We start from the raw sequence: 19,840 nt of genomic DNA, 5'->3' as shown, positions 1-19,840 counted from the left end.
CAAAATGACCAGAGATATGATAAATTATTTAAAAAATTTCTAAACAATGCATATTTATTATAATCTATGTAAATGATTTATTATGATATACTGTGTACTAGTAATATCATAACACGAACAATGTATTTGATTCGCAGAACAATCATGAATTTAGACATATATGCTTGAGCATTCATTATTTCTGTTGATAGCTGAGATATCCAGTTGTAAATCTGGAGAGCTTACGCACGCGAATATTTATTCATTCTCATACCCTGAGAGCTGGTACGTGACAATTACGTGAAGGTTGACTATTCTCTCAATGAAAATCATCTTTAACTATCATTTATAATGAAATTTATGATTTATTTGAATTTAGTGCTTGGAAAAAAACAAAATAAAAAAAAAGTTATCTTTAAGATAGAGTTGCCTTCAAGTGAATTAATAAACAATGTTTAAAAATTAATTAATCTAAAACAAGAAAAAATATTTAATAATTATTTATTACAGTGTTGTTGATGTATTGCATGGAAATAAATAATATGTAAATTATCTCATGGTTAAATATGCTTATGGTAAGGTCATTTTTTATATTAAGATAAAAAATGATTATCGACATTATTTAAACAATATAATTATAATTGGTATATTAAAACAATTAATAATACCATAAATCTAAGATATAATTGTCTATAATTAAGATCTTAAAATTTGTATTTTAATTATCAAATGATGTTCTGTATAATATTTTCCATATTTTTATAAATAAATTAATAAAAATAGTGGATAAAAAAATTATCAACCAAGAATGTAAAAGAGTAGATGTTTAGATGATTTTTGTTAATTTAGATCAATTGTATTTTGAATAAATGAAGAAGTAGTAGTGAGATTATGAGAAAAAGAGAGATTTATTATACCTAATGGTTGAAAGAAAAGAAATGATGGGGTACCCAATTTAGGGGTCTAGAGTGACGTCCCTGAGGTAAAGCTTGAAATGCTCCATCAGATTGACAGAAGTACTCGCGACGAAGTGACTCCTTCCCAAGTGATTTAGTTAATAAAATACTCTGTTGAATTGTACGTGCAGGTCGACAGCTTCTACTGTTATCACTGTGCTAGAAAAAAATTTCCTACAAGATCGTTAGTAAAGCGGTAACAAATATCGCGTGTGATCTGTGAGTAAACACTTACTTTGCCAACTATCCTTTTAAGATCCGGTTATTATGAATAGGTAAGTACTATTATTTAAATTTTTTTTTTATCATAAAATTTACAGTATTATTTTTTAATTTATATTTATATCTATAAAAAATTTACAAGAATTTATGTATTTTTTATCGCCGAAAAAATTGAACAAAAAAAAAAAATAATAATAAATATTTTATTATTATAAATAAATGAAATAACAAATATCTCACGGATTTGATAGAGTGTATCGACCCCGCAAATTTGATGAGACATTTCCGTAGACCGGAAATCAATGCGTTAGGGTTGTTTAATAATAATTATCTTTGACAATACTTCATAAGATTATGCTTGTAATTTCTATATGGCAATTTATATTATCTATTATATTGAGTTCATTGAGGATAATTTTTTAATTAAATAAACTAATAAATGGGGGGGGGGGAAATAACTAATATTAAATTTTCAAATTTACATTTATTTATTAATTTGTTATTTTAATCATAACATGATGAATGAAATCAGATATTTTATGACTAATACATTTGTAATAATTCTTTATTTTTTTTTTATCATTTATAAAACCTGATTATTTTAGAATAATTACAATTGCTACTACAATTATTAGTAATTAAGTAGAACATAAAAAAAAGAAGTAATAAAAACAAGTTTTTTATTGTAAAAATAAGCTGAAAAATTCAGTCATGAATAAACAATAAGTAATAATTTTTCAACATATCCCTTTTTATAAAGTTTATCGGTAGACATTAAAAATTTATTAATTTGAACAAAAAAATAGAATTTTCAATGATTTACGTATCACAGGTTCATTAAATGCGCAATAATAAAAAAAAAAAATCAATGGTATATTTTATCAGACTAAATGAAATTCATACTATTAATGAACAAAAAAAACAAAATAAAATATTCAATGATCAGTATAATGTCATTCATAAAGTAATTCGATGAATGAACATTCAAAGTATGTTATTATATTATTAATAACGTATAAATAGTGCCCCGTAAGGTACATATTATATTTCGATAAATAAACTGATTCGAGTAGCCATATGTCTTTATCTCTCTCATCTCTGATTGATACCATACGTTTATTTAACTTCGTTTCTCTAATCATCGTGATAATGCACGTGCTAACAGGAAGTAAAGTAAAGTTATACGTAGTAAGCATCTTATTATGTATAATTACAAGAATAGTAAACGATTTTGTATGATTAGATGTAAATAAGTTATATTAAAAATTTTTTAAAATAATTTTTCAAATAAATGATAAATAATATTTTTTAGTTTTTATAAAAATAAATATTAATTAAATATTGCAATAGTCAATATGTATTGCACATGTTTTGTAAATTTTTTATTTCATATTTGTGCTCTTGAATATGTTGTTATAAATATTGCAATTATACCTCTCTCATCTATACCAATTCAGATCATTATTGTCAATTAAATATTACATTCTCATCTTTTTCTATTTACATTAATAGCCGATGCAGTTTATAATTTACATAGACCATCATTCGATCAAGTTGAATATTTTTAGACGAATTTTTAAAAATAAATAAATACCTTGATATGAATATTTATTATTTAATAATAAATATTCTGCGTTAATTTTTTGTGGTATCGAATCGTGTTTGTTTTTATATTCTTATACATCGGTAATGTTGATTATAATGTATAGTTTGTATTATGATGAATTAATTTACGAGTGTGTCATGGAGACGAGAAGTAAAGCTAACATTCACTTTTCAGGGCTAATTGGAGTAACAAATGCGTCGATTAATTTAGGTCATTATTCGCAGTTTTAGAAAACAAGTGTGAGAATTATGCCAGACTAATTATTATTTTATTAACTAATTTATTTTTCATTAATTTTATTTCTCAGAAAATCATTTTTATAGTTAACATTTTTCTATAATCATGATAATTATAAACTATTTACCTCTTCTGTCATGTGGTATATAGACCCAAATCACTGATCAGTAGCAGAGATCGGGGGTTATTGCTCATCATCAACCTTCAGTCACGTGTCTACTGTGTAAACTTGCCAATCTACGATTCAAATAAATCTTTATATAAACTAACATGGAAAACATGAACACTTCAGACGACAAAAAATCTTGTGATTTATTATTACAAAGTATTCTGGATAAAAATTCATTTTATATCCAATCGAAAAAGACATTAACATTGATGTTAAAAATTATTATTATAATTTAATTAATAATGTCAAGTAATTGATGCTTTAAATTTTAAATGATAAAAATGACTGAAATTTCATTTTTACATTGTCGTGCTATGTTACTGCTAATATTTGTCTCAAGACACATGTGATTATAAGATTTACACTCGTCAGATGTTTGATTTACGTTAAATTACGCAATTATTTTATATGACAAGAAAAGTCTTAAACAATAGAATAAAATGTTTATTTCTTTCTCTAATGACTTGCTATTGTTAACGAACAATTAAATTAAATTCACACATATCATTTCTATCGATTGTATTATGATATTAAAAATTAAATCATTTAGATCAATTTAAAGACACGTAGAAATTTTTTTAAAATTATTCAACATGAAGTAGATAATATTTATAAAAAATAAATGATTGGTTTTTTTTTGTAAAAATATCAAGTAAAGTTGAAAAAGAATGATGATTTAGTTATTTGATATCAAATCTAGAGCTTGACTGATGAGAATTATTAAAGCCCATTCAGTACAAAAAGATCACCGATTTGATTTGCTGTTGCTCCTCTTATCATTCCTTCTCTCCCACTGTCTTTCTTTCTCTTGAATTCAGTTTACCATTTGATGATAGTATTATTGAAAGATAGAGAAAGATAGTTATTACTTGTCTTTATATTCAACATTGAGACAGAGTAAGAAAATATCTTTTGGGCTATACTGTTGATCAAAATGCAGAGTGGGGATGAATTCGCGATTGCTCTTCGTATATAAGCTTTCAGCTTTGTCCTCGCACTTTGGTTGTTCCCATTCGGGCAACTTTTCCAAGACTTGGCCAACACCACACCGTAAGTTTTAAAATAATATTTATTTATTTATTATTTTTATTATTATTAATAATAATTGTAAGTGCAATGTTTTTTTTTTTTTTTCGTTTGTTAGACTACTGATGATGATAATGACAATGATGATGATAATGATGATAATGATGATAAAGATGGTAATACTGAATACTGGTAAATAAAGATATTCAGTGGCACGAATTAAAGGATTTCGTCCATCACATTAGATGTTCGTGTTCATGCGTCATCGTCAGGGTCGAAACAATTTATTTTTCATGGTGTAAAATATTTAAAGATTATTTTAAAAGTTTCAATTGATTCAATAAAGTTTTGAAGTATTAAACAGTTTAAAAAAGAAGAAAAAATTTTTAATACTACTTTGTCAATTAACTTTCTTTAGTAATTTCTTTAACGTCGTTTATTTTGTATAATTTTTGCTCTTTTTTCCATAATAATTAAATTGAATTTCTTTATTTATTTATGTATTTAATAAAACAAATGATAAATGAAAGAAAATAAATATTGCATTTTATACTTTTATGCATTGTAATAGCAATGCTGTTGATCAGTTACGCAACATCAAGTGATACAATTTATGAAAAAGTAGACGATTGGACAATAAAAATAATTAAGTAAAATGAACAAATTTATTTATGAGTTTAAAATAATAATATCAGTTATAATAATTTATATAAATATTATTTTCTGTATTTAAATCATGACCTTGAGTATTTGAGAAAACAAATATTAGCATAATTTGTTTTTTTTTTAGATTTTAGCAGAAATTTTTAGAGTCTCTTTGATTCATCTTCTTTAATTCTCTTCATCATGTCAAAATAAACTTATATATAAATACTTTATTTATTTTTATTACAAAAGCAAAGAAAAGCAAAAAAAAATTTATTTCTTATTTTCTAAAATTTATAATATGACTGTTTATGAATGTTTTAATAAGTAAAAACAATACTATTGACACTTCTTATTATTACACTAATTGTAAGTAATTAACCGGAAGTTTTGATTATCAAAATGATTAAAAAGTACACTTATATCAAAACTTCTCACTGATAACTGTTAATCTTTAACAAATAGACACTTAAACTCGTGTATTATCAATGTAGCATAATATAAATTATTATCAGACTCATTCAGTCACACGACTATTAAATTTATCTATTTTATCCTTTTTTCCCCTTTACCAATTGGATTACTTTTATTTTCAATAATCATTCTTTTTTCTCCACTATTTCGTAATAAACACAAATGTATATCAACATTAATAGATCTAGAGAAAAAAAAATTTTCTCAATCAATCAATTATTACATATTTAAATAAATTTCTTTATCAATAAATAATTAAATCATAAAAAAGATATGACCTATGCTAATTATGATGTGTTGCAATTGAATGTATACATATACTTATAACTTATCATCAGTTAGACAAATATAACACATATTTGCAGTCTAGTTAGTGGGAGGTATAGTAGTTGCAGGTATCTCTTAGATGCCTGAACTATTTCATACTCATTTCATCTTTTTACACTGTCACTAACCGGTTAAATTATCATCCTATAGTGATATTAATCTTGTCGTGGTTTAACGTATTGTCTTTATTGAATAATCACTTTGTTCTAATTAACTATTGTTTGCTAAATAAACGATATATTATTTATAATTTGACATAATTATATTTAATAAATGAAAAATGTTATCAAAATATTCTAACTATATCGATCAATACTCTAAGTGGTTTAAACAAATTATAAAATCATTGTGATGCTAAAAATATTCAATTGTTTAACATAAAATAAATAATTAATTAAAAATTAATCAAACAAAGTGAAAATTAAAGTAGTAGTTGTTCGAGTGATAATTAAACAAAACAGTGACACTAATTTAATAATTAGAAATATTTTATAATCACTCATTATTTTTCAAATTTTCCATCATGTTTTGTAAGTTAAAATCATTTATTATTTATATTTATTTATTAATTAACAATGACATGATAATTTATTTTTTTTTTTTTAAAGTATTTTAATCTTTTTTTATACAATGAAAAAAGTATTTTTACGTATGTTAAAATGTCTAGATTAAGATTAAATGTCTACATAAATAATTAAAAAAAAAAGATCAAAATTATCAACTATTTTTAAATCAAGGTTCTAAAAATTGTGACATGTATGGCTGTAAATCTAATAAGTAAAGTAAAGTGTAAATTCCATTTTTTCACACCGTTCACTTCGATATTTGTAATATACTTTATTCTTCTTCATTATATATCAAGATGGATTCTATGAAGTTTTGTCTGACCTTGATTTTCATTTTCTACTGCATAAATCTTTTTAGCCTCGAATCGCGTCAGTCTTTCACAATGTTGTTCATCATTTTCATGTCTACTAAACTCAATAAATCTATTTTACTAATCTAGGCTCTAGTTTTATACTTAAAAATGTGATAAAAAATCACTTAACATTCTATTGTTTTTCAAGATTATTAAAAATATCATTTAAAAAATAGAATATATACTCAGCACTTGTATTGTAGATGAATAAAAAAGATTTATTGACTTGAGATATCTTTAAATAATACGTGTAACTAGATCTTAAAAGATGTAACAAACATTTTTCAAATGTCATTTGACAAATTGCATTATTTATTGTATTAACAACGTGTGTAGAGTCATTTATAATTGTTGTTGCAATTGTTATGACTCTTAAAAGACTAAAATCAGGTATGGAATATTCATTTGACACTAGTCTTTTGTAAATTCCACAAAAATCGGAAATAGTCTAGATTTTTATTATAAATAAAAGCATAATTTTATTAAAAATATTTCCATTTACACAACTTTAATTCATTAAAGATATTAAATCAATAATAAGTTATTTTATTATTTTTTTTTCAATTAATAATTCAAATATTTTATCTTCTTTTAAAAAAATAATAAATATATAAACTTTTTTATTATTCTTACAGAACACTTAAAGTTCAAAAAATTGTCAGTATATTATTATTCATCAGTACAAAGTGAAAGCTGAATAAACATTCAAATTGTAAGATAATTTTTTATTTATTCAATTAATGATCGAATAAATATATATGTTAATGTCAAAATGACGAAAAAATCAAAGATATCAGGGCAGAGAGAGTGATTTTGTTGGGTAAATATATTTGTTTGATTGAAAAACAATTTGTTTCAAGTCATGAAAATATAAATAACTTCAACAGTTCTCTATATTTATAAATTAATATTGTACTTGTTATTAAATTAATCCAATCTGAAGTGCATTTGGGAATATATTCAGCTCTAATTCCAGTTAAAACTAAAATAACATCTTATATTCTTCAATATACGGTGCGAATTTAAATTTAAAAAATTTAATAACAAACATTTTATTTATATCATAAATCATCAATTATGATATAACTTATTATATTTTATTTTCAAACACAATGAAATAATAAATAATTATTGAAATTTTTTTTAAAATTCTATTGGTTTGCCTAGATGTAGGGATATTTGCAAGTACCCTCATGACCGTGTGGCCTAACGGATAAGGCGTCGGACTTCGGATCCGAAGATTGCAGGTTCGAGTCCTGTCACGGTCGAAATTCTTTTTTAAATTAGTTAATTAACAATATAAAATGTTAATTATTTACAGTGATTTTAAATTAAATAATTATATTGCTGATTTAATAAAAGTGAGCAAAAATAACGAGATACAATCAGCCATACAGAAATCCAACATCTTTTGATTTGAATTTAAGTTAAATTAAATACAAAAATTCCTATAGCATGTTGTTATTTATAGGTATTAAATCATAGATATCAACTAAATAGCTCACAGCGTAAAAAATAGCAGTGTGGATTAAAATAGAATAATTAAACTCATGGGAATTAATTCACAATTGCAAAGAATCCTGATATTTTCATCTTTTATCTATGATTCTTATTAATAGGTAGATGTATTCACCACAGGATTCATGATTTTATTTATAATTTGCATTGCATCTGTTATTATAGTTGTTCAATATGTTCGTACAATAGAATTATATTTACCAGAATGATGATTATATACCACTGCAAAAACATTGGTTGATGTTTAAAAATTTATCAAAAGTTTAAAAAATGTATCAATATTATTTATCATATAATATTTAATATATATTTCATTAAAAAGCTAATTTTTTTTGTTATTTTTGTCTTATTCTAGCTCGCGTGTGAACGCAAAACTAAGCCCCGTTGTTAAGAAGCAGCAGAGCAGCGCAGGATTAGCAGGAAAATTTCGCCAAAATCTTCACAAAAAAGATCTGACTTCTTCAATAAACCTACCAATTACATCAGATTAATTATTTAATTTTCTTTCAAAGCGAAACTCTTCCAACTGTGCCGACATCGTAGAATGGTAGAAAGTGAACTACACTCAAAGCACAATAATAGTGAGTTGATAACATTGATTATCAATGATGCTGTTGATGGTAAAATAACTCAGTGATTCATCTAATTGTAATTCCTTTACAGAGTGTGATGTAAAAGACAATCGATTAAACGGCTGCGGTTCGAAAGATCTAGAACTTGCCGGGATAGGATCAAAGGGTAAAACTCTAGATCCCGAAAAAGGATCTTGTATTAAAGCTGACTTTGAAAAAGCTATTGAATTAACTGGTAAGTTCAATAAACGAAATATATCATTAAAGTAGAAAAGATTTTTCAAGTTGATTAATTTAAACTTTTAAGAATATCAATCATACACAATGATTGAATTACAGAAATTTATTGAAAAAATGTAATCTATATTATTTCAGAGTATGGAAAGTTTCACTACTTCTTACTCGCAGTATGCGGGTTCGTTAGTACGAGTGAGGAGATGGACGTAATTTCTATGTCTTTTATCTTACCAAGTGCACAATGTGACTTGCATTTGAATACCGAAGCAAAGGGATGGCTCAGCTCCATCATCTTCATTGGCATGATGGCAGGGGCTTATGCATGGGGCTCAGTGGCAGATGCCTTGGGTCGACGAAAGGTTCTTATTGTTATTTCTTTTATGAATGCCCTCTGCATCGTAGCGTCCAGTTTTAGCCAATCTTATGAACTATTTCTGTTTTTTCGTTTTCTCAATGGAGCTGCGTAAGTATTTGTTGATCTTTTTGAAAAATGTCTCATAAAAATGATACATAATCTGATAAAATTCTCTATGTATTTCAGACTAGGTGGTAGTGGACCAGTAATATGGTCATACTTTGCAGAGTTTCAACCAAAATCCAAACGTGGATCAATGCTGTCATTTATGGCAGCATTTTGGACCCTTGGAAATTTGTTTGTGGCTGGACTAGCATGGCTGGTTATCCCTCATGATATCGGTATCGACACTAAAATGTTTACATTTAATTCTTGGCGAATTTTCCTGCTAATCTGCGCTGCTCCCTCTTTTATTGTGGCGGGACTACTTCTATTCCTCCCTGAATCTCCTAAATATCTGCTATCACGTGGTAGATATGAAGAAGCTCTTAATATATTCCGAGGTATTTATGCCATAAATACTGGTAAACCTCGTGATACTTACACAGTCAAAGAATTAGTAATCAATGACTTTCATGAATTGGAGTCAGTAAAGTCTGATGCCAAAGAAAAAAATAAGTACAAGATTATGCTGAGTGACATTATAGACAATAGTAAACAGTTATTTGTCTCACCAATTTTACGTTTCACTGTAATATCAATTATCATTAACTTCACTTTTCATATTGGTTATTATGGTCTTATGATGTGGTTTCCGGAACTTTTTAATCGCTTTGATCTTTATAACCAGCATTATCCAAATCAAACTGCCGACGTCTGTGAAGTTACTGATTTTTATATAAGAGTTAGAAACAATAATACTGAAGAAAATAGACCGTGTGATAGTAAAATCGGTGAATCTGTTTTTATTGAATCACTTATCACTGTTGCTTCTGCTATTCCTGCCAACATTGTCGCAGTCTTAGGGATGGATCGTTTAGGTCGCAAATTTTTTCTTGGTAAGATTTTTTTCAATTGTTATTCATTTAATCTTTTAGATTAAATAATGATAACCATGATATTTTTTATGTTTAGTTTTCAGTACATTGTCTTCAGGTGCATGCTCTGTAGGTCTTTATTTTGTTTACAATAAAATTCACAACGTAGTAGTCTCAGCTTTCTTTAGTGGTGTGATTAGTTGTGGTAATGCGGCTTTGGATTGTCTTATTACCGAAGTATTTCCAACTAGCCTACGAGCAACTGGAATAGCTATTTCAATGGTTGCTGCTAGATTAGGCGGTATCATTGGTAATATTGTTATAGCCCAATTGCTAGACATGTACTGTCCTGCACCTACATTTATCGTTGCTGTTCTTCTTATTGGTAAATTAACTCATTTATAATGATTCAAGATCAATAATAACAGGACTAATTCAAATTGTTTGCCATTACAGGAGGAGGTTTACTATGTTTATTTTTACCAAACACAACGCGGGAACCACTTTCCTGACACCAGTAAAATAACAATACATCGTTCATGTTTCATGGATAGTCGTTATAAATTTTTATAGAACGTATTAAACATTAAAAGAGACATAATGTTAATGGTCACATGTAGAAAAACAAAAAAAAAACACAGGGTAGAATATTATAACTCAACACCTATTATGGAATATTCAATTTAGATTAGTAATAACTTTTATTGTTTAATAATAGAAAAATGATTTTATATAAGATTAACTCTGGAAAAATAAATATGGGCAAATTGTGAATGACTGAGATGGTTGATTTATTTTTTTAATAATGACGATGTATGTGTATGTATGATAGAAAAAATTATACAACAATATTTATAGTGACTCTTATAAGTGCTCAAATGTTTTAGTGATAATAAGTTGTATCTCAAATATTTATTATTATTTTTCAGCGTATTATCAATAAAATTGAAATATTTATGTATGTAGATATATATGTATGCATATATATGTACAAATATATATATATATATATATGTATATATAATTTAATCATCAATAATTGTTTTATGATTCAAATTATTATTTTTGGATTATTTGTGACATGTGAAACATCACGAATAAAAAAAATCTTCATAATCTAGTTGTTTTTTTTTTATGGACTTCCTTTACTCTACTTAATAGATTATGTAAATTAATTAATAAGAATAAAGGAGTAAATATGTAAAATAGAAACGACGTAAATTTATCAATAATAATGTGCTTTTTATTTCTTTGCACAATACAGATCAAGATAACTTGATGATAGAAAATAATGGTCGAGTCACTTACTCTCTCAACATTTTTTCTTTTTGTCGGGCGAGCTTCTTCTTACTTAATTTCTTCTTCAATGGTTCTTCTTCTGTTGCTTTAGTTACAACATCTTCTTTCTCTGTGAGAATAACTTCTATATGACAGGGACTACTCATATAAGCTGAAATTAATTGAAATATAAAAATATAACAACCTATGAATAATAATTATTTTATAATATTAACTTATTATTATTATTATTATTATTATAAAACATACGATTAATTCGGCCATGAGCTCGGTATGTCCTTCTACGTAAACAAGGAGCATGGTTTACTTGAATATGATCAATAACTAATCGATCAACATCTAGACCTTTGTAATCGGCATTTGATTCAGCATTCCTCAATAATTGGAGTAAAAATTCAGCTGATTTTTTGGGCCATCTTCCTGATAAGACCAAAGAAATATTATTTTAAAAAAATATACATACACTGTTCATGACATTCTTGTTAATATAAGGATGACGAAAAGATTATTCAATTAAAAATAGCATTTATAACCTTGTGTTGTGCCGAATTGTTTAGCTTGAGCACACCTGCCAATTCCACCATTGAATCTTCTGAAAGGAACACACTCCTTGTGTTCAATAACATTTTTTAAATATTTTTGTGCTCTTCTTAAAGCCATATTTTTAATAGCACGTGCAGTTTCATGAGTGTTCTGTAATATTAAATTTAATTAACAATTATTTATAAAAAAAAAAGGTTAAATGAATTGTAAAACATTATTTTCATGAAAAAAAATATAATAGAAGTTACAAAATAAATAATTAATAATGAATAAAATATTAGAAATAGATTTTAATGTGTAAACAAAGTGTTTATTTTCAATTTATGATATTTTCAACATTGCGCATAATTTCCTCCAGATAAAAGAGAGGTTAGGTTTTGGATTGTATACATTAAATTCATTTTTCTAATTTACCTTGAAATGAACACGTAAATTAGAACCCCGTGCCTTGCAGGATTTGGCTGTATTAGTCGGTTCTCGAGAATATCGACCCATTATGTCCTATAATTACAAGTAAAAATTATAAAATATCAATGTAAACTATTAATCAATACAAGAAATGCACAAATGGATAGATTCAAATTTCAACTATCACACAACTTATCACACAATATTTTGTATTGATTTTCGTTAAAAATAATAACTACTGTTCAAAAAATAATCGTGAGATATTGGTCTTTGAATTGAATGTGCATAACATTAATTATTGATAATGATTGATTAAATAAAACTTGATTTTCTAAACAAAATTCAGAAAACTCTACCTTTTGACAATATGATGTTAAAGGGAAAAGACATGAGCGTTCAAGAGTTTCAGCGGTATCCACTTCCGGAAAGATGGAGCCAGTGAAGCTGAGTGTACGTCATCATACATATTTGTGTGCCCACATAGCATTTCTGATTTTGTAATACATCAAAAAATACATATATAAAATATACATACATGCATGTATTAATAATCACAAATTGATGTTTGTAACAATTAGAAATTTGTAATTTTAAAAATCATTTGTTTAAATAAAAACATTCAACTTTGGTGAATAGTTTAAAAGTTTACTCCAAAAGTATATACTAATAAGTGACTCAAGCTACCAAACTGTCGATGAATAATTTTTGTGCGTGATTAGGATATTGATTGACAGTTCATGTTTTGTTCATAGCAAAAAAAAAAGATTTAAAATATTCTATTTTTCCGATTATAAATAGTATTGTATTATGTGATAAATTTTCTTAAATAATATCCAATAAGATAATAGCATAAACAAATTATCGAACAGTGTTGATTAATGATTCATTTATTGTGTTAAACAAAGTGTTAAAAGGAAATTAAGAATTTGGTGAATTGTTCAAGTTTACGTAAACAAAGTATTAAAATGTCAAAAAATAAATTAAATTTGACATTGCCACCAGGCTCGATAGAACCTGCTTCAGCAGTATCGCCATCACCTCCAGTACCATCACTTCCTTCTTATCCGGAACCACCTGTGATACCTGAGTAAATTTTTAATTAATTTATCAATTCATAGATATATTTAGCTGATAAATAGAATGATTAACTATCACGTTAACTAGATTATTTATTAAAGTTTTAAAGAAAATATAACAACTATTTTAATACATCAAACATTTCAAACGTATACTTATATTAAATAATATTTTATTAATAATTTAATCCGTATAATTTACCAACTATTTATTAAATGATTAAAGTAAAATGAAACTTAATTATCAATATTTATAATATAAATTTCAGTGGAGTTATGGGTAAAATAAGTATTGATGCTATACAAGAGAGATTAGAAGAATTGGAGATGGATGAAGAACAAAGGAAACGACTTGAAAGTTTTTTAGGACAAAAAGAAAAAGTTGGAGAATTATGTGATGATGACTTTGAAAAATTAGGCGAATTAGGAGCAGGAAATGGTGGTGTTGTAATGAAAGTTAGGCATAAAAAATATGGTCTAATTATGGCGAGAAAGGTATAATATATTATTAAATATTAACTATCTTATATAATTTATAAATCTAATAATTTTTTCAGTTGATACATTTAGAAGTAAAGCCAGCAATTAAGAAGCAAATCATTCGTGAACTTAAGGTACTTCATGAGTGTAATTTTGCTCATATAGTTGGGTTCTATGGTGCTTTTTACAGGTTTGTCTATCATTTTTAGATACATATTCATCTAATGTTCTAATGACAATCGTAAATAAAAATTAATTTTTATAGTGACGGTGAGATTAGTATATGTATGGAATATATGGATGGTGGATCTTTAGATTTAATACTTAAAAAAGCTGGAAGAATACCAGAGCCAATATTAGGAACTATAACATCCGCAGTAAGTTCTATTTTTTTTTCTATTCTCTTACCCATTCATTAAATACTAATTAAAAAATACATTCTAATAGAAATTTTTATAATTATTATCAATGAAAAAAATCATTAATGATATAAATAATTTAGTAATATGTTTCTCTCGCTATTATTCCATTCGGAAATTTTCTAATACACAATCGTCGAAATTCATCATAAATCCATAAAAATAGTCCGAGAGGTAAACAAGGTAAAAACCAATGAGGTTCAAGAGGACGTGTTTTTAAGACTTTTCCTATTCCTGGCATATATAAAAATACAGCGGTTAACATTATTTCAAAAACAAACGATGCATTGAGAAACCAATTTTTCATTCCCTGGTGAAATATAGAATTTCTTCTTGTTTTACACATAATGAGGTCAATCATCTGAGTTGTCACAATGGAAATGAAATATCCAGTACGTGCTTCATTCAACAAATTTATACGATTCTCATAACTCCATGTTTGTCCGTAAGAATCTTGTAAGTCTGTAATTGCTTTATTTTCCCAATCTGTTCGTAATCCAAATAAATCTTTGGGTAAAAATCCATGAAATGCAAGAATCATAAAATAATTAACGAATCCAGCCAATGCTTGAGTCATTCCAATTTGTCCGTAAGCTATTGATATTAATCGTTTATTTACTAATTTATCATATTTAGGATTTCTGGGTGGTCGTTTCATAATGTCAGATTCAGCCTTTTCATAAGCTAATGCAATAGCAGGTAATAAATCTGTACCAATATCAATACAAAGTACTAATTCAATAACAAAAGGCAACGGGATTGATAATAAAATACTACTTAACATAGGAATCATTTCAGGAACACTTGATGTTAATGTATAGGCAATTGATTTTTTTAAATTATCAAAAATTAATCTTCCTTCTTCTATTCCAGTAACAATAGATGCAAAATTGTCATCCATTAGTACCATATCTGCTGCGTTTTTTGCTACATCAGACCCAGCTATACCCATTGCCACACCAATATCTGCTTTTCTTAATGCTGGAGAATCATTAACTCCATCTCCAGTCACTGCAACAATTTCTCCTAAACGTTGGCAACTTTCAACGATCAATAATTTTTGCTGTGGAGATGTCCTTGCAAATACAATTTCTTCATAGTTTTTAATAATATTATCCAATTCACTGTTATCCATATATCTTAATTCAGATCCTGTGATAATAATTGCTTCAGTATCTGAATCTCGAGGTATTTGACTCAGAGATTTATCGAGTCTAAGAGCTTTTTCATATTGAGTTTCATGACCTTCTCCGATTATTCCTACAGCTTTTGCGATCGCCATTGCCGTTACTGGATGATCACCAGTTACCATAATTACTTTAATTCCAGCAGCTCGACAAGTATTAACTGCCTCTGGAACTGCAGGTCTCGGTGGATCAATAAGACTAATTAATCCAAGAAATCTATAACCATCTAGAGGAAAATTGTAATTTTTAGGATTGTCTGTATTAAAAACATAATTAGGTCCATATCTGCTTTCTGGTAGAAAAAGATCACAGTAAGCTAAGACTCGTTCTCCAAGAAAACCTAATTCAGTACAAGCCCTACGAGCTTCTCGCATATCGGCGTTTGTAAAATCTCTTGATTTCCCATCCATTAACAAAATTGTTGAACAAAATTCCATTATTACTTCCGGAGCTCCTTTTGCATATATATAATATCCATTTTTATCTCTATGAATTGACATTTGATATTTATTTATTGAAGTGAAAGGAATTTCAGCAAGTTTTGGATAAGTCATGCGAAACTTTTTTGTTGAATGTATATGCTCACAAAATTTTAATACACCTGTTTCTGATGCATCACCAATGACGTCTCTGTCTTCAATTTTTGTAAATACTTCTGAATCTTTACGAAATTCAGCTCTAAGACATAAAGTAGCTGCTTTAATGATTGAATGAAAGGCCGGCTTTTCTAATAACAGATCTCGTTCAGCTCCAAGATTCCAAGAGTCTGGAGGAAAATTATGTCGAATATTTCCAAACCACATATTTGATACAGTCATTTTATTCTGTGTTAATGTTCCAGTTTTATCTGAACAAATTGTTGATGTTGATCCAAGAGTTTCGACTGCTTCTAAATTTCTTACCAGGCAATTTTTATTAGCCATTTTTTTAGCTGTTAACGTTAGACTTGTTGTAACGGTAACTAAAAGAATTTCTGGAACATTTGAAATTATTATTCCTAATAGATATGTAAAACCTTTAATAACATTTGCTTCTATAATTAAAGATAGTCCAAAAAATACAACTCCAAAAATTAATGCAATAAATGTAACAATTTCAACAAAATGTCTTATTTCTTTAGCAATCGGGGTTTCTTCTTTACTAACTTGAGTTGCAAGACCAGCAAGTCTTCCTATCATTGTTTGATCTCCAGTAGCAATAACAATTCCAGTTCCTTCTCCAGTTACTGCGTAAGATGAAAAAAATGCTACATTTTGTGTCTCTAAAGGATTAGAATCTGTAGGAAAATCTGTTCTTGGAACAGATTCACTTTCGCCAGTTATACTGGAATTCTCAACTCTCAATCCAACTGATCTTATTATTCTAATATCTGCAGGGATCTTATCTCCTAATCTGATCTCAACAATATCACCTAAAACAACTTTTTCTGTTGGTACCATTTTTTTTTCACCATTTCTCATAACTAATGCAAAAGTTGGGACCATTTTTGTAAAAGACTCCATCACTTTAGTATTTTTACTTTCTTGAATATATGCAAATAATCCTGATATTACACAAATTAATATTATTATTACACCAAACCATTCGATACCTTCTTCATCATCGTGACCCGTAGCAATACTTATTCCGTAAAGAACAAAACATAAACCGGCACAAACCCAAAGTAAAGCAGCAAATCCAGCAAACATACATTTTAATAGTTTTATATACTCAGGTGTTATTTTTGGTGGACTTAAAGCATTTGGAAGCTCACGTATTCGATTTTCTGCTTCTTCATCAGTCAATCCTGTTTCAATATTTGTATTCAACTTTATACAAAGATCTGCTAATGGAATCATATGATCATCAGTAGTAAATTCTTGATGAAGATCAATTATTTCATCATCAGTTAATTTTTTCTTTTGTATCTGTACTGTTGATGTTCTTTTGGCTGATAGCATTGAACTAACTTGAGCCATTTTTATTACTTATTTTTTATCTATTTAAAGTTGATGAAATTAAAATCAATATACTGAAGTTATTAAGTTTTGTTTCATTGATTTTGTTCTTTTTTTTGCTCCCCTCTCTTTCTCTTACTCTATTAGTAATAATATTATTTTTTCAGGTACTCAAAGGATTAAGTTATTTGAGAGATAAACATGCTATAATGCATCGAGATGTAAAACCAAGTAATATATTGGTAAATAGTGCCGGTGAAATAAAAATTTGTGATTTTGGAGTTTCTGGACAATTAATAGATTCAATGGCCAATTCATTTGTTGGTACCAGAAGTTATATGTCGGTAAGTCCAAAGAAAATATACTTTATATACTGATAGAGTTATAAATATATAATTTTATGAAACACTAGCTAATAAAAAATTGAATAATTTATAGCCAGAGCGATTGCAAGGTAGTCATTATTCAGTTCAAAGTGATGTCTGGTCTTTGGGTCTTTCTCTTGTTGAAATGGCTATTGGGATGTATCCAGTTCCACCACCTGATACAAATACTTTAGTATCAATATTTGGTCCACAAGCTCTCCAAGTTTTACCAAATGATACAGCAAATAATACATCCACGCCAGCACAATCTCCATCTCACAGTAATGATAATGAATTATATAATTAAATATTTAAATCAGACATTTATTTTATATTTATAATTTTTTTATAATATAGATGCCAACAGCCCACGGCCTATGGCAATTTTCGAATTGCTGGATTACATTGTGAATGAACCTCCACCAAAATTACCTCCAGGCATATTTACTGATGCTTTTACAGATTTTGTTGATAGATGTTTGAAAAAGAATCCTGCTGAACGTGCTGATTTAAAAACATTAATGGTATATAAATTTATTTTATTAAATATTTTAATAAAAAATTATCCTTTATTAACTAAATATATTTAAATTAAATGATATATAGAATCATGAATGGATAAGAAAAGCAGAAGCTGAAAATGTTGATATTGCTGGCTGGGTATGTCGAACAATGGATTTGCAACCGACTACTCCTACTCGTTTAGCTAATGTACAGTCCTGAATAAATGTCACTCTTACATACTTGACAACATATATACGCGTTCAGTACTCTTAAATCAGTTTTCAAGTTTACTCTGATTTGAACAGTGGCATTTTAAGTTGAAATATTTTATTTCCTGAAATATATAATTAAATAAAATATAAATCATATTAGGAAGAAATTTGAGAAATTTATCAAATAGTGTACTGTAACTGATTATTGGTAATAACTATATTTTTATGTAGACAAATACGGAACAAAAGTTAAGATAATAAGAATAAAAAAAGCTAACTGAAAAATGGAGAAAAAAATTTTTAAGAATACTAAATAATTATATAACTGCTTAAGATGTTATCTATACATTGTGCGCCACTGTGCTTTAATAATTTGTTAACAATTATATGAATTATAGTTGTTTAATTATATTAAGTTACCTTATGAAAGTATGTAAGACAAAACCATTATTATGTAAATTGAGTATAATATTGCAGCCATTGCTATGTGTTTACTGTGATAAGATTAGAGTAACGTTAAATTATAGTAAACCAACAGGTAAATTAATTAATTAATGTAAAAATATAATATATGTATATGAGTATAAAACTATAACAGATCATACTTGAGATTGATTAATTAATCAATTTAATTCACTGTCCGTCTTGTTCTTAAAAAATCTGTACCTGGAAGCTATGAAGTTTTTTTTTTTTTTGTTTCAAGTTCCACTATGATTTTTTAAGAGTCGGTAGGGAAAAAAAATGATTAGATAAAATAGAAAAACTAAATAAAAATAACATTAAATATACGTAATGTAAATATATCAATGATTCATTGATATTAAAAAATAATTAGTTAGCATAGTAAAGTATTAAAATTAAAAGTAAATTGTTAAAAAAAGTTGTATTGTAAAATAATTTTACTTAAAGTGAGTAGATAAAATGTTATTTGATTTTTTTTTTTTACTTTCATTATGCATTTTGATGAAAAATTTCTTACGTATTAAATTCTAATTAAATAAAATTAAACTATTAAACTAGTCAAAATCTTTGATAGATTATGGCAGAAGTCTACATTAAATGGATTGAAAATTGATAATTATAGAGAAATATTTAAAAAAAAAAATGGAAATAAATAATCTTAATTCAAGAATCCTTTATGAGAATTTCCATTATAAAAAATTAATTTGTAAAATATTAATTAACTCAAGC

General features: G+C 26.8%; 3 protein-coding genes and 1 non-coding gene across 7 annotated transcripts; 3 read left to right on the top strand and 1 right to left on the bottom strand.

Moving 5' to 3' along the window:
- Window positions 1-983: 983 nt before the first annotated feature.
- Window positions 984-10,996, top strand: LOC118066792 (synaptic vesicle glycoprotein 2B). Of its 4 annotated transcripts, none has more exons than XM_035083119.1 (7): window positions 984-1,210; window positions 8,434-8,659; window positions 8,742-8,885; window positions 9,026-9,350; window positions 9,429-10,240; window positions 10,317-10,604; window positions 10,676-10,996. In XM_035083119.1, the coding sequence occupies exons 2-7, from the start codon at window positions 8,623-8,625 to the stop codon at window positions 10,729-10,731; spliced, it is 1,662 nt and encodes a 553-aa protein (XP_034939010.1). In that variant the 5' UTR covers window positions 984-1,210; window positions 8,434-8,622; the 3' UTR covers window positions 10,732-10,996. The 4 variants fall into 4 exon arrangements, with proteins under 4 accessions (XP_034939010.1, XP_034939009.1, XP_034939012.1 ...); XM_035083118.1 differs by lacking the exon at window positions 984-1,210 and adding an exon at window positions 4,075-4,219; XM_035083120.1 differs by lacking the exon at window positions 984-1,210 and adding an exon at window positions 5,910-6,171.
- On the top strand, window positions 7,756-7,828 carry TRNAR-UCG (transfer RNA arginine (anticodon UCG)). The gene has a single exon. It is a non-coding gene; the product is annotated as a tRNA-Arg (tRNA).
- Window positions 10,997-11,440: 444 nt separating the features above from the next.
- On the bottom strand, window positions 11,441-12,967 carry RpL17 (ribosomal protein L17). Its single transcript, XM_035083135.1, has 5 exons — window positions 12,826-12,967; window positions 12,476-12,562; window positions 12,052-12,211; window positions 11,768-11,938; window positions 11,441-11,669 (listed from the first exon to the last, which is right to left on the bottom strand). The coding sequence occupies exons 2-5, from the start codon at window positions 12,554-12,556 to the stop codon at window positions 11,524-11,526; spliced, it is 558 nt and encodes a 185-aa protein (XP_034939026.1). The 5' UTR covers window positions 12,557-12,562; window positions 12,826-12,967; the 3' UTR covers window positions 11,441-11,523.
- Window positions 12,968-12,991: 24 nt separating this feature from the next.
- On the top strand, window positions 12,992-19,241 carry Dsor1 (mitogen-activated protein kinase kinase 1). The gene is made up of 8 exons (XM_035083134.1): window positions 12,992-13,556; window positions 13,815-14,040; window positions 14,103-14,215; window positions 14,291-14,402; window positions 17,736-17,912; window positions 18,007-18,214; window positions 18,291-18,457; window positions 18,540-19,241. The coding sequence occupies exons 1-8, from the start codon at window positions 13,435-13,437 to the stop codon at window positions 18,654-18,656; spliced, it is 1,242 nt and encodes a 413-aa protein (XP_034939025.1). The 5' UTR covers window positions 12,992-13,434; the 3' UTR covers window positions 18,657-19,241.
- Window positions 19,242-19,840: the final 599 nt, after the last annotated feature.

This window comes from Chelonus insularis, unplaced genomic scaffold (assembly GCF_013357705.1).
Source record: "Chelonus insularis isolate UGA/USDA-ARS -01 unplaced genomic scaffold, ASM1335770v1 contig_355_pilon, whole genome shotgun sequence".
NCBI lineage: Eukaryota > Metazoa > Arthropoda > Insecta > Hymenoptera > Braconidae > Chelonus > Chelonus insularis.
The sequence above is the reverse complement of the archived record's forward strand: the minus strand, read 5'-3'. Positions and strand labels throughout refer to the sequence as shown.

What these genes read in the sequence shown, in the direction of transcription:
- RpL17 (XM_035083135.1), bottom strand. Translation starts at nt 12,556, where the DNA reads ATGGGTCGATATTCTCGAGAACCGACTAATACAGCCAAATCCTGCAAG. An exon ending in ACAATTCGGCACAACACAAG is followed by an intron (nt 11,939 to 12,051) that starts GTTATAAATGCT and finishes TGGTCTTATCAG; the next exon opens with GAAGATGGCCCAAAAAATCA. An exon ending in AGCTCATGGCCGAATTAATC is followed by an intron (nt 11,670 to 11,767) that starts GTATGTTTTATA and finishes AATTAATTTCAG; the next exon opens with CTTATATGAGTAGTCCCTGT.
- LOC118066792 (XM_035083119.1), top strand. Translation starts at nt 8,623, where the DNA reads ATGGTAGAAAGTGAACTACACTCAAAGCACAATAATA. An exon ending in CGTTTTCTCAATGGAGCTGC is followed by an intron (nt 9,351 to 9,428) that starts GTAAGTATTTGT and finishes TATGTATTTCAG; the next exon opens with ACTAGGTGGTAGTGGACCAG. An exon ending in CGTTGCTGTTCTTCTTATTG is followed by an intron (nt 10,605 to 10,675) that starts GTAAATTAACTC and finishes TTGCCATTACAG; the next exon opens with GAGGAGGTTTACTATGTTTA.
- Dsor1 (XM_035083134.1), top strand. Translation starts at nt 13,435, where the DNA reads ATGTCAAAAAATAAATTAAATTTGACATTGCCACCAGGCTCGATAGAA. An exon ending in GAACCACCTGTGATACCTGA is followed by an intron (nt 13,557 to 13,814) that starts GTAAATTTTTAA and finishes TATAAATTTCAG; the next exon opens with TGGAGTTATGGGTAAAATAA. An exon ending in TAGGAACTATAACATCCGCA is followed by an intron (nt 14,403 to 17,735) that starts GTAAGTTCTATT and finishes TTATTTTTTCAG; the next exon opens with GTACTCAAAGGATTAAGTTA.